The sequence below is a fragment of the Camponotus floridanus genome, unplaced genomic scaffold (assembly GCF_003227725.1).
Source record: "Camponotus floridanus strain SB8 unplaced genomic scaffold, Cflo_v7.5 scaffold7, whole genome shotgun sequence".
Taxonomy (NCBI): Eukaryota; Metazoa; Arthropoda; class Insecta; order Hymenoptera; family Formicidae; genus Camponotus; species Camponotus floridanus.
The window spans coordinates 1,252,461-1,265,833 of record NW_020229838.1 but is presented as its reverse complement, the minus strand read 5'-3'; the positions used below and the strand labels follow the sequence as shown (position 1 = coordinate 1,265,833).

Below are 13,373 nucleotides of genomic sequence, written 5' to 3'. Positions count from 1 at the left end.
TTAGAAAGAATTCTCAACGCATATCGATTTTTTCTACATCTACACACAATCTCTTAAGCTTTGTCTACAATCTCTCAATAAAAACAATGAGTAAAATAATAATAAAAATAATAATTATAATATAAATATAAATATGAATTTAATAAAAGGAGAAAGAGAGAGTCATGTTTTCATTTCTTAAATTATACAAATATACATCTTACTACGTTAATAATTTACGAAATGCAATAAAAAGAGAGAGAAAACGATAGAAAATCGATAGGCAATTAAGAATGCATCTAATCTGTAACTTCTAACAATGATATATTTTGAAACATATTGTCAATGGGGGGATAAACATTATGATAGATAAACTATATTTCGAAATGTAAGATTAGTGTAAAGCCGGCGAGTTCACTGTTCCATTTCGTTCCTTATCTGGTAAAATATGTATGAGAAGAAAGGTAAAGGAAAAGGGAGGATAAATCTAACGAACAAAATAATAAGATCTGGATTCTAGCTCGAATGCTCGCTAATCAGTTGAATATTTAGGGAATCTAAGTACGCTTTATATATACATATAAGTTATACTATTGTATAACTTATGGAATGAGCTGAATTTTGAAAAAAAATCATATACACATATGAGTAAATTCGAAATGAAAAATTATACTGTCCATCTCGTATGGATATAAAATAAATTAATTCACTAGGATTATACTTAAACACTCTGATTCAAATTGAAAAATTCTTGATTTAATTTTAAATATAATTTTTAGTCTAACAAATATATAAGAAATTTAGTAAACTCATAAAGAGTATAACAGAGTATACAATATGTTAGAAATTTGTCAACAATCCGCTATGTAGAACAACCTGTAGTTTTTCAATAAGTAACTATAAATAATTTAGGTCTAATAGCTTAAGATTTTCTTTCCAGCTTCATTCCATTCTTTCTTATCTAACTTATGTACTATAATTGTGCAGTTCTCGATAACTCTCTCGATTTTAAGCGCAGAAAATACATGATGAACATAATGTATCGTTAAATAAAAAAATTAATATTTAATATCTCAAATTTTATCAAATTAAACATTGAGATTATACGTAAATTAAATTCTAATTAATTAAACATTATCTTAATAGAATAAAAAATTAAAATTCTAAGAAATGTTCTAAGAAATTCTTGTTAATTCAAACAAAATTTAAATGATGACATTAGAGCCGTTAGTCTTAGATATTTGCTATACAATAAAATACATATAGAAATCATTTTTGCAATATTATCTAAATGTAGATTGTAATACTAGTTTCAACTTTTACTCCGATCAATTTTTAATTTGTAAAATTCTTACTCCAGTCCTCTTAAACTAAAAATCGGTAGTGATTGAATGAAACTTTAGATTTTTTTCATATAATGAGTAGTATAATCTCCACTTCAGTAGTATGTGTAATCTCGTATCAATAAATCGCAAACAAAAAATGTTTATTATAGTTAAGAAAAATCTAGATAAAAGTCGAAACTAGTACCATTATGCCTAATCACTTTTATATTAGCCCTAATTATTCTTTAAATCTTAATCGAAATTTAAGTTAACTTATATAAATGAGATATGTAAAAATACTTATATCGAAAAAGATTTATAACAAATAGACAAATTTTTTTTCACTTAAAATAACGTTATATTATAAATCGTCGTCACATAGCTGTGCTTAAATTCAAGAATATCAATTTATTCTTACAGTACTACGATATATCTATTATACGAATAATATTCGGAAAAATGGGCAGGAGAATACTTTTTTTCTTATATGATAAACATCTGTGCAGTGAATTTACAAAAAAAACAGCGTTCTTTTTCCGAATTCTTTCAGATTATCAACCAAGAAAAAATAAAGAATGATATTAAATATTTTGATCATAGATATCGCATAAATTATTCCGATATTTTACAGACTAGAAAAGTACAATTGATACATTATGATGCAACAGAAAAGTGAACATTTTTCTCTATGTTACTTTGTAGGCACTTTCTACGAGTAACCGGAGACTCTCAAAATACGATAGAAAACAAAACCCGTGACGGTATCTTCAACATTAAAATTAATTGTACATCTCTATATGACATGATGATTATTTGTCCTACGTATAAGAAAATTAAGAACGATTAGGCGTACATTGGAAAACGTGCAACATTCCCGCGGATCCTATTGATAATGATACTATTTCTTTTCCAGTCATATAATTATTAATGTATGCAGTTTTTTCATATTGTATATTGTATTTTATATGTTTATATCTTAGTTGCTTATCATTTCTTCTAGTTGTTCGTTCATTATAGATTTATTGCTTTAAATATAATTGCAAACTGATAAGATACTCACATAATATACAATATTAACTCTATATCGCTAGATAGTGATTGGAAAGAGATAATTTATATATTTAAAGATATTTTTTATCGAGCTATCGAAACATGACATTCGTATATTCATTATGTATCAAATAAGCTTTCAATATATATGACATTTTCGCACATTAGAATTATTAATACAGATGAATTTCCGCGAATCGCGCAAGTTCCAAACCATCCATAGAACATAGCTATTATAGCCTAGTATAGGGAAGTTAACAATTACAAGTGTTTCAATGACTGTAGCTCGATATTAATAATTCACGTTTAATTTACAGAACTTTGCCCCCATCGATAATATTGCATAAAAAAAAACTATTCCATCCATTATGAATGTGAACCATCTCTAATTGTAGATTATAATTTATTGCTATAGGAGTGTAATTGTTATTTTGACGTTTTATCGTATGGACGAATCAATATTGTTTTATTTTCAATGTAATTACACTCTGTAAAGTATCCCTTTAAGATTGCAAATTAGAATTTCTCTACTAAAATGCAAGTTGTTCAATTTTTTTTATCAATATTTTAAATATATGAATGTATGTAATGATTTTCTTTATTGATGAGAAACAGAAATTTGATGCCTCCTTTAATTTAGCTACTTCTTGTTCATGGTTTTTTTAAGGCACCTGATATATGTATGGTACGCAATGCAATATATATTTATATACAAATAAAATGTTTTATAACTAAAAATATTATTCGCGCCATTATTGTAACTTAAAGATCGGACCCCTATCCCGACCGTATCTGTATTGATTTTTGTAAATTCTAATTCAATATTATTATTTTATAATATTAAATAATAATTTTTTAAATATTCCATATTAACGAAATTATAATCAAATATCCAAAACAGAAAACAAAAAAATTTATTAATATATAATTAAAATATATAAGCATATAATATATATTAAATATAATCACGTATACACACAAAACATGATATTATGTCAAAAATTCAAAAAAGAATATACACAACAAAAGCAGATAATATATAAAACATAATCGCGTCATAGGACAATTATACATAAATGCGCACTGCCGCTCCTAGAAACTAAAGAATTCTTATACTTAGATGCGTATAATACTATAATAGCCGTTAGGTTCATATGTATACTAGTGAAATTGGCTTGGTAGGATGAATAGAGTAGTACCGCTTTGTGATCTGTATATTTATGTAAACGATAAAAATACTTTTTGGATATATTGACTAGTTTCTGTCACTCCTCTTCTGCTGCTTCTCCCTTCAGCGAACTTTTAGCGCACTTCAAGCTCTCTATCTAATCCATATAACGTCAACAGAACACAAAAGTGATCCACTTGGTGATTCGTCGGCAATAATGTTTATATCATATTACATCTATATTACAGCTCTTTACGGAGTGGTCGACGTTAAAAATGTAGGATCTACCGCGGCTACCTTTGCGGTAAGAAACGCATGCATACAGAATAACAAGTTTTGCAACTGGGAACACTCCAATTCCTGTTGAAATGTATGCAAGACGTAAATATACATTTCTCTATATTGAACCTTTTAATTTGCCACAAAATTCAGTTTTACCTTCGTTTCGATAGCAATACTATCTGGTTCTTGGAAGTGTAATTTGAGCCTGCTTTTACCGTCGTCGCTGGACCCTCTCAATTGAGAGAATTTGTAACGCCACGCAATTTCGCCGATCCCTTCGTACGACAACGTGAATCCTTGAGTCCATTCCAACGTTAAACCTGCGCTTCTGCTATTAAAAGTCACTGGGAAAGTTTTGCTCTGAAAGGAAAAAGAGAGAAAATACATGAGAAAAGGATGACGATGTTGAAATTGTTCTAGATGCGGATCACGACGCACCTTTAAATATGTAACAGCTGAACATATGGCGGTGTGCCACGCTGCCTCGACTCGCAGGAGTTCTTGTCTAGTCTCGACGCTCAAGTAACGTGGCGGTTTTCCTGGACTTTGCGCCAAGAAGCAATGCTGCCGCTCGTCCACATTCTCCGATTCGCGCATCACGCGAAACATTGTCTGATACACCTTGAAAGTTAACGCGCAGCGTGACCAATCGCCGATATTGCACTGAAAAACGACAATAATATGAGAATATTTCTTCGATTTAACACACATAATTTTATGATATGCATACTAATTCTCATGATTTTGTATTGTTTTAATTATAGATTAACATAGATTTAGATTTAAAAATAATATCGTTGACCTCGCTTTTTGCGCCTAATAATTTTTTTTAATTAATCCAAAATAAACGAAATAAAAAATATGCAAATTATATATAATACATACAGGAGGTGTTTCAAACAGCAATAAATCCGGTCCCTTTAGAGCCAGAAACCGCGGTCTGTAACTCTGCCACGGTTGATTACTATTGCTAACTGCCTCATTCACCCAGCCCATGTATTCTATGCGTTCACCGACTCCAAAATTGCGATTGTACAGTTTCATCTAAAATGAAATTTAAGCTCAATCCACTCGAAATGATACAGATAGCGAAGTATTAGTCATTAATTATTTGGACTATTATATGGAAAATATGATGCGTTCAATCGCATTATTTATATCACCTGCAAGTGCGTTAATCCTGTAATGTTATCAGTTATATATTTTAACCATTGGCTCAGAATAGCGCTATCATCGCAGTGTATTACTCCTGTACGCGCTCCGTTAAGACCTCTCACTTCGAATGCGTTTCTTCTTAATTTGTCGGTTCCAAATATATATCTTGTGACATACGCCATCATTAATGGAACTGAAAATGCCACCATTAATCATTTACGTACTGTAAATATGCGTACTATATATTTAAATTGCTGCTCGATATTTTTAACCCGAAAATACATATCATACATATATAAAGTGTTTTAAAATAACATTTTTAGCAATACATACAATCGCTTTTATAATATATATAAAGTTCAAAAAGTATTACAATTAGCGTCAAATATAAAGGAATAAATGCGACTCGAATCTTAAATTTATCTATTTATTTTAGAATGAAAATATAATTACCCGTAATGACATCCACCCATCTTTTATATTGCATCGAGCTCGAAGATGCGTTCGAACTTTGTCGACTGTGACTGCATCTGGGACTGCCTCCTTGCCTGTTGGGCGATATCCATCCGTCTTCCGCCGTACCATTGGCAACATTATCCAACTTTTCTTCCTTCTCTGTTAATAAGCATTAAGATATCAACAGATAAATACATCACAATTTATCAGTCAATTATTTTTGTAATAATTTATAATATTATAGTACCATTCTTTTGTAGAAATGGCTTGGCCGCTCGATAATGTTTGACCGTTAAAACTACTATATCACCGGCATTCCTTAAAATATTGACAGCATCGTCGTGATTACACGCCGTAATATACTCTCCATTCACTGTAGAATCATAGAGCATGGATTATATAATTTAATAAATTCTCAATATTGTCATAAACAAAGAGTAGCACGTAATAAATAGAGAGAGAGAGAGGGAGGGAGAGAGGGGAGAGGGGGAGGGGGGAGAGAGAGGGAGGGAGGGAGGGAGAGAGAGAGAGAGAGAGAGGGAGGGAGAGAGAGAGAGATCCTGATTGTTTCGAATATAATACAAAATAGCATCGATGTCAACTTTTCTTTCAATAGGAGCGAGCACATTGACACAAGTAGGAAAATTGAAATCGATACTCATTAACTGTACAGGGTGCTATTCAACTATCGTCAAACTGTCAATGTCGTATCACAGCGTCGGGGCAAATAATACGGAGCAAATATTAATAGAAGATATCATAGCTTTCATATAGACTGGAATAATCTAAATAGAATTAAATTAGCGCGGGAAGCAAGGAGAGATAAACGAGGATAATATAATGCCAATATCGAATTTTCGACTTATCTTAAACATTTAACGTCAATCTAAATTAGAGAAGGATAGATATTTTATGCGCATGTATCAGATAAATGTAACATGTATAATTTATGAAACGTGTCTCGTACTGATAACGGAACATACATTATGTAATATTACATAAGCGAACACGTGCGTACAATTTTATCGATACCTTTAATAATTGCATCTCCTACAAAGAGTTGACCGCACTGATCGGCGGCCTGACCTTTATAAATCCTCGATATCAGCACTGGAAGTTTATGTTCCGCTCCACCCTTTATGCTCAGTCCCAGACCACCGACCTTCTGCCTGGTAATTTGCACCATGCGCTCCTTGGCGTCCAGAGGTGGCTTATTGTGATTCGCTGCCTGCTAAAATTTAGTCTCGTCTTTGGCACATATAATACAGTGATCCGTGATCGATAAAATATCACATTTATATCGACGCGATGGTTATTCGTTCTTCTAAATAGTTAATACACACTATCGAAAGGCACTTTACCTCCAAATCCTCTCGTTGAAGCTTCAATACCTCCATCGACAGGTGCAAACGCATCGGGATAGGTTTACTCTTTCCATCGCTAACCGTCACCATTCCCGTTCGTACCTATCGATAATAAATTCAAATGGTCAAAAACCATTCCCTGTCATCGAGGACTGTCATTTTATTCGCTCGAAAAATATGAGAAAATACGCGCTCGTATCTAAATGGAACTTCGAGAAAATACGGAGCAGATTTAGTGACCTGAAAAATCATATAAATTGATTGTTCTTAAACTAAGTATAAAATCGAATTTATCTCTTCACAGTTTGTTGAAAATACTCCATTTTTATGAGTTGCGGCTTCAGATTTAAAAATAACAATATACAGCGTTCTATTATTTTCTCTGCTTTTATTCAGAACGAAGTAATTTGCATTCAACAACGCTGAGTCGAAATAGGAAAAGCAAGATAAAGACTCGCTGAATTAAAGAGAGAAAATAGAAGCTATTTTAGAGATGCTCTCGGGAGAGAGAAAGGGGTGCAGGGTACATACGGACATAGTTCCAAGATTAAAAAAGAAGAGGCACGTCGTGATGTGCGATACCGATATTAATGGATTTCTATGCATATTGATTGATTAACAAAGTCACTGCACGCGGCCAAACATGCATTTATGCATGAGAACTTGAGAAAGGTTCCGATAAATTCTTAATTGGATGTCACTGTTTTATTGGGTTACAGCGATCGTTTTCAATTATTCCGGACGGAATTATCGTTATTACGTTATTTCCCGTTCGTTGGCCGGTGGAACGAACCGTGTGATCCGGCCGTTACATTTGACCCGCGTGAGACCGCAATCGGCTTAAATTAATTCATATTTGTTAATTTGCCGCGTGCGGTTCGCAGGAAATTAACCGCATCGTAGTTCGTACGATCTACAAATGTCCATTATTTTTTTTCCAATATAATAACAGCTTCGTTTTATTAATCAAGCTCCCTCTCCTTTCGTTTTTTTTATGAACAAACACTCCCTGAATTAATCAATCAATCACGATTCGATGTTGACTCTCTTTTTTTTCCTCGATGATGAGGAAGAGAAAAACAGTTAAATGATTTAGAGAATCAGTTAACATTTATAGACGTCATAACGTATATAGAGTGGGATGTAACTCAGCGCGAGCTATCTTTCATTTATGAGGTTCTTGACTGTTCTTGAATTTTGAATCAATTTGTCTCAAGATATGATCGATAGGAATCAATCGTTTGCGATAAAAGTTAGTGATATTCTACACATTAAACTTCTATACAAAATGCACTTAAAAAAAGTACATTTTATTAAATGTAAAAAAAGCGAATTAAACGAAGAATAAAATACAAAGATTGAAATGTCAGAATGGTTTATCAATATGAATTTATAAAAAAAAAATCCATATTTTTTTTACGTAGCGAACGAATCGATCTCGTCAAAGAAAATCATACTCAATTGGTCGCGAAAGTTCCGAAGAGTTTCTAAATTGATCCATTCTTTATATATATGTATTAAATGTGACAATCGAAAACGCGGCTGATAAATGAAATTCTTCGGGGTCATTAAAATCAGATAAAACGGGACGACATTTTATATTTTAACACTTTTCCCCGTCTGAATGCCCTCCTTACACATATATATATATATATTTTTAGTAAACGAATACAGAGCGTTCGTTATTTGTCCCCGTTAACAATTCGTCCGTTCCAATTAATTCGACATTAATTATTACCAGGAACGCTAAACTATCCTCGAAATATGATCCATTGAAACGTGCAGAACGAATTCTCGATAACGATATCAGTTTGCGTGAAATTCACCTAATGAATTCTATTTTCATGATGTTTCCTGATACAACATTACGATTATGCGTTTCATATATTTTTATAAAGTATTATATATTAACAATAAAATGATGTTTCTCGATATAAATTATAATTATGTATATTACTCATATATTTTTAAAGTATTATATATATATATATATATATATATATATATTAATATATTATTATATATATATATTAATATATATTAACGATAAAACACAATAAAAATAGAAAAGACCGACTCCATAATTTCCAAATATATCATGCTGTTTCGCGCATTTATTATTGTATACCTTTCTCTATAAATTCAACGTGTGAAATATTTAACAGAGTTTCGCGGTTTTCTCATTGCCGCGACCTTATTCGTAATAATCCTCAATATCCGAGAAGAGGGCAACGCGAAAATGATCGATGTCGTTCGTATAAGCTTTTTTATCTCCTTTCTGATTCAAAAAAAACCAACGTGAAACACTCGTTACACGGTTGCAGAACGAGAATTTTATCGCAAAACACGTAACAAACTATCGTTGTTCTCGTAAAAACATCGTGATATAAAAAGAAGTCGCGATTTCTCCGAAAAAATAAAAATGAACTCTAAAACGAGTGATACGTTATTGGTGCGCCAGATTATTGAATGTAACAATTTTTACGTAATCCAGCAAAATGTGATATTACACTTTATCAAGGTATCATTAACATAAAACATTATTAACATAGACAAAGTAATTAAATTAATTGGTATTCGCGGCACGAATATCGATCTTCTCTTCCACAGAGTTGTGTTTAATGGCAAACATCAAACTGCCAATTTGGAGTACATACGCAGGAGCATCTATCAAAGCGAACGATAAGGCTCGTTTCTCGGAAAGCATCAATTAAGCGCTGTGTTGGGGGTTCCTTAGGCTATAAAGTCTAGAATCCTTCATGCGATACTAAAAACCACCAAATAGCCAATTTCATCGCAGAATTGTTGCTGTAAGCATTCGTTAAAATTAACTAAGATTTAACTGTCATCCCCCGACTCTTCTTTCTGCATTTAGAAAGTAGGACATGGAATCACGTTAAAACTTTAATCATATTTAACTAACGTTTATGGAAACGGATCGATTCTACCAATATCGATCGATATCCTATAGTCTATCGCTATCGTATGTTGTAGCTAGTATGTAGCTAGTATGTAGCTATTACGACCTGGAAGAAAACGGGAAATCTCGGTGAAACAACGAATCGAGTTTAGGGAAGATTTTCGTTAATAAAAACGACCAAACTTTTCGCGCGCCCGGCGAAACTTTTCTCACCATTTTGCAGTAATCGGGGCGAATCGTCGAGGGCTCGTTTACGGGAGATTAATGACGTTTCGATCGAGAAACATTTTATGCACCTGTCGCACCGTGAATTTCATCGGGATGATGAAACGTGTCGATTGAGCGCGTAAAGAGAATAATTGACGCGAGAAGATGAGTTGAAGATGTACGAGCGCTGGTCCAGAAAATTCCAAGTCCAAAACATAACTCTCAGATGTAACCGCATCTTCGACTTCTAAAAACGTAAAAAAATACTTAGATGTACACCTTGAGAGACAATTTTTTCTTATACGAAGCAAGAATCATCACGTACGAAGTGAATTATTTATATGTCTGATAATTAAATAAAGTAATTAATAAGATAATTAAAAAATAATTAAAAAATAAAATAATTAATTATATTAAATTAAATTATAGATTTGATAATTAAATAAAAATTATAAGATAATTAAATATATATTAAAAGAGATTTAATATTTCTATTTTAGAGACGATTAAGAGAGTCGCACAGTTTTCGTTCTAAATGCTTTTTTTGCACGAATGATAAACCTCGGGGAAGATACACTCTGTGAATGCGTCTACTAATTATGGGGTATCCAGATGATATTACTTCATCAGTATGTAAGCGTGTATCTGCTCGGAGCGGACGGTAACGAGTAGAATTACGTGTGCAACGCGACCCGACTAAAATGCACCGCAGTCGCATATACGACTCTTTTGACCTTTCATTCGCTCTTATCGTATGCAAAAACACGAGGCCACGCTCACATACCGTATCTAGCGGTAAATGCTGCCGTGACTGCAATCTATGATTAACGTTTAACGAAACATTCATATATGACTATGAACTGACTCGAATTGAGACTCGGACTGACTTCGGATGCAGAAAATAAGATCGTATTATTTGCGCGTATCAGAGAGAGATAATTATGTCGAGAGAGTTGCATTTTTTTTTACATATATTTCAAGGGAATAAAGCTCTCGAATACATTAAATAATTGGATTCAATGATCTAAATATCCAATCGTTATATAAGTATTATGTTAACGATACGTTTCCCAACGAAATTACAATCGATCTCATCATTAATCAAGACAAATTAAACGCCAGATACGTTAAATATCTCCGAATTAATTTCCGGGAATAGTCTTGGAGATAATTTTAAGACGGACTTTAATCCCCTTTAAGCCCCGATTCGGTCTCTAATGGAAAGTGACTCGGTTTAATACGTCGAACGCAATTGTATCCGGATATCCAGGAATATCCAGCGCACATCTGCTCGAAACGAGCCTCCCGGAGACCAGGCATCGCGGCCAGGATTATGCGACTAAGTATGCGAGTAGGAGCCGCGGATGCGCTTTATTATTGATCATCGAAGATCGACGGGCAGCGTGCGAGATCGCCTTGGCCCCTCTTCCTCGGGAGACGTACCTTGAGCTTCTGGTCAATCTTCTCCTCGATCGGAGTGCTCATCTTCGTCGCGTTGATTCTCATTATTCTCGGGCGTGATTAGTGAGGTGACGGCACCCTGGCGTTTCGTCCGAGGCTCGTACCGCTGCTGCTGTCAGCCTCGGCGACGGGACTCGTCGTGGTCACCGCTGGCGACATCGGCGGCTACCGCACTATCGCGACTCTCACTGTCCCGGTGACGGGCTGTTCCTCGCGACGGCAGCGCGACGACCGCGACGGCCCTTCATCGTAGCGGCTCTCCCTGCGCGAGAGAATGTATATCAGAGAGGGAGGGGACGAGAGGGGGGGGAGAGAAGCTACCGCGCGCGCGAGGATTGATATACCGGTGCGTTTTCAATTCCCAAGAAGCGCGAAAATGATCCTTACGACTCTCGTATATAAAAAAAAAAAAAATCCCTTGACTCCCCGAAATTAAAATTCATGACCTCGAATCGTTGGACTGTCTCTCGGAAATTGAACTAATTTACGAATTCGATTATCGCGAGGACGTTTCCTGAAGAAAGTTCGTCTTTCCTCGAAAAATCTACCCCCTCGACCGAAATCGACAACTCCGATTCGAATCCCTGATAGGGAACGATCGAGGGGAAGAGTCACGTCGAGGCTCGACGAGAGTCCTCGATCCCGGGGGTCAGCGATTATGCAGCCCTACCTATGTGATCGAGTGGAAAATTGGTGTCGAACCGGTCGTCGGCGACGATGTCGATGCGATCGGAAAATGCCTCCAGATGACGAGCGTGAGCCTGGCGGCGAGCGCGAACTGGCCGCACGCGTCTGTGTCTGTCAGTGCGGCGACATGTGCGCGCGCGTGCGTGCGCGGACACATATGTCGCGCGGCCGAGAGCCTCGGCGCATCGATTTATGCGGGGCGCCGCGCATAAGCGGCGTCTCGTTCTGGCTCCTTCAGGCGCGGATCAAAGCAAGCGTTGTCCTTGCATTGACCAGGCCAATCTGCCTCCTCCTATCGACCTCCTTCCTTCGACTCGCGCTGCAAAAATTCAAGATACATCGGGATAATTTCATCTCTCGCGATAACTCGAATCTTAATTATGGACATAATTTTATCTATACTTCTCTTGCACTGATGTTTTTATTCATACACTCGTGTCCGAAAATATTCTACTGCGAGTTTTTTTTTAATATAGAAGTAAATTTATAGAAAAGGAGAGCGTTTTGATATAAACTGCCAGTGCTGAAAATCTATAGTATACGTGACGTAAACTATAGATCTTCAGTACTGGCAAGAAACATCGGAATACAGCTATATTTAATTTGGCGGGAATTTTAAGGATGTACATTGAATATATCTATACATAATTGTAATGAAATAAAATACTGTAATCGATATCGAAATTATATTGTATTTTGAACTACTTTTCATATCTCGGTACGAGTACATAACATGAATATTTAATTAGTCATATAAATATTGTTTGATATCTAAATGTATATCATTGTTCGATTCTTTGTGTCTTTGAATTATTTAACCATACAATTATAACATTATATCATGTCACATCTCGTTGATTGAATTGTTATATCTCGCTAAATTTCTATCATGTATATCACAAAATAAATATATATTGACATACATATGACATTATAACATATAAAATTAATATCATATGAAGAATTACGTTGTATTTAAATAATAAGCATTTTGTATTTTGTTCCTTCTCTATACTATTTTACATATGTGTTACTGTAATAATAAATATTCGAATATTTCTCTTTATTCTATTTTTTGGATTATTGACACACAATGTCATATCACACATTACAAATCGTGTCACTGCGTTCTAGATATAATTATAAGCGTTTCAAAATTCAGAGATTTTCCATAGAGTATTTCTGTATAATTGTAATTAAAGAATTTTTGTATAAAGTATATCAATATACATATAATTATATAGTAATTATATATAATTTGTGGACTAAACACAAACAGGGATGCTATAATTATAGTTTTATCAACCATAAGATGAGAA

General features: G+C 34.2%; 1 protein-coding gene across 5 annotated transcripts; it reads right to left on the bottom strand.

Annotated features, from left to right (window-relative positions):
* Positions 1 to 3,317: 3,317 nt before the first annotated feature.
* LOC105251588 (gamma-1-syntrophin) lies at positions 3,318 to 12,329 on the bottom strand. 5 transcript variants are annotated; one of them, XM_011258510.3, is made up of 12 exons: positions 12,038 to 12,329; positions 11,350 to 11,629; positions 9,996 to 10,153; positions 6,777 to 6,881; positions 6,448 to 6,646; positions 5,663 to 5,788; positions 5,413 to 5,574; positions 4,968 to 5,152; positions 4,690 to 4,848; positions 4,243 to 4,467; positions 3,961 to 4,164; positions 3,318 to 3,882 (listed from the first exon to the last, which is right to left on the bottom strand). In XM_011258510.3, exons 3-12 carry the CDS (start codon positions 10,014 to 10,016, stop codon positions 3,775 to 3,777), a joined length of 1,494 nt encoding a protein of 497 aa, XP_011256812.1. In that variant the 5' UTR covers positions 10,017 to 10,153; positions 11,350 to 11,629; positions 12,038 to 12,329; the 3' UTR covers positions 3,318 to 3,774. The 5 variants fall into 5 exon arrangements, with proteins under 5 accessions (XP_011256812.1, XP_011256810.1, XP_011256811.1 ...); XM_011258508.3 differs by lacking the exon at positions 9,996 to 10,153 and having other exon boundaries at positions 12,038 to 12,296; XM_011258509.3 differs by lacking the exon at positions 9,996 to 10,153 and having other exon boundaries at positions 6,448 to 6,643; positions 12,038 to 12,293.
* Between the last annotated feature and the right edge of the window lie 1,044 nt (positions 12,330 to 13,373).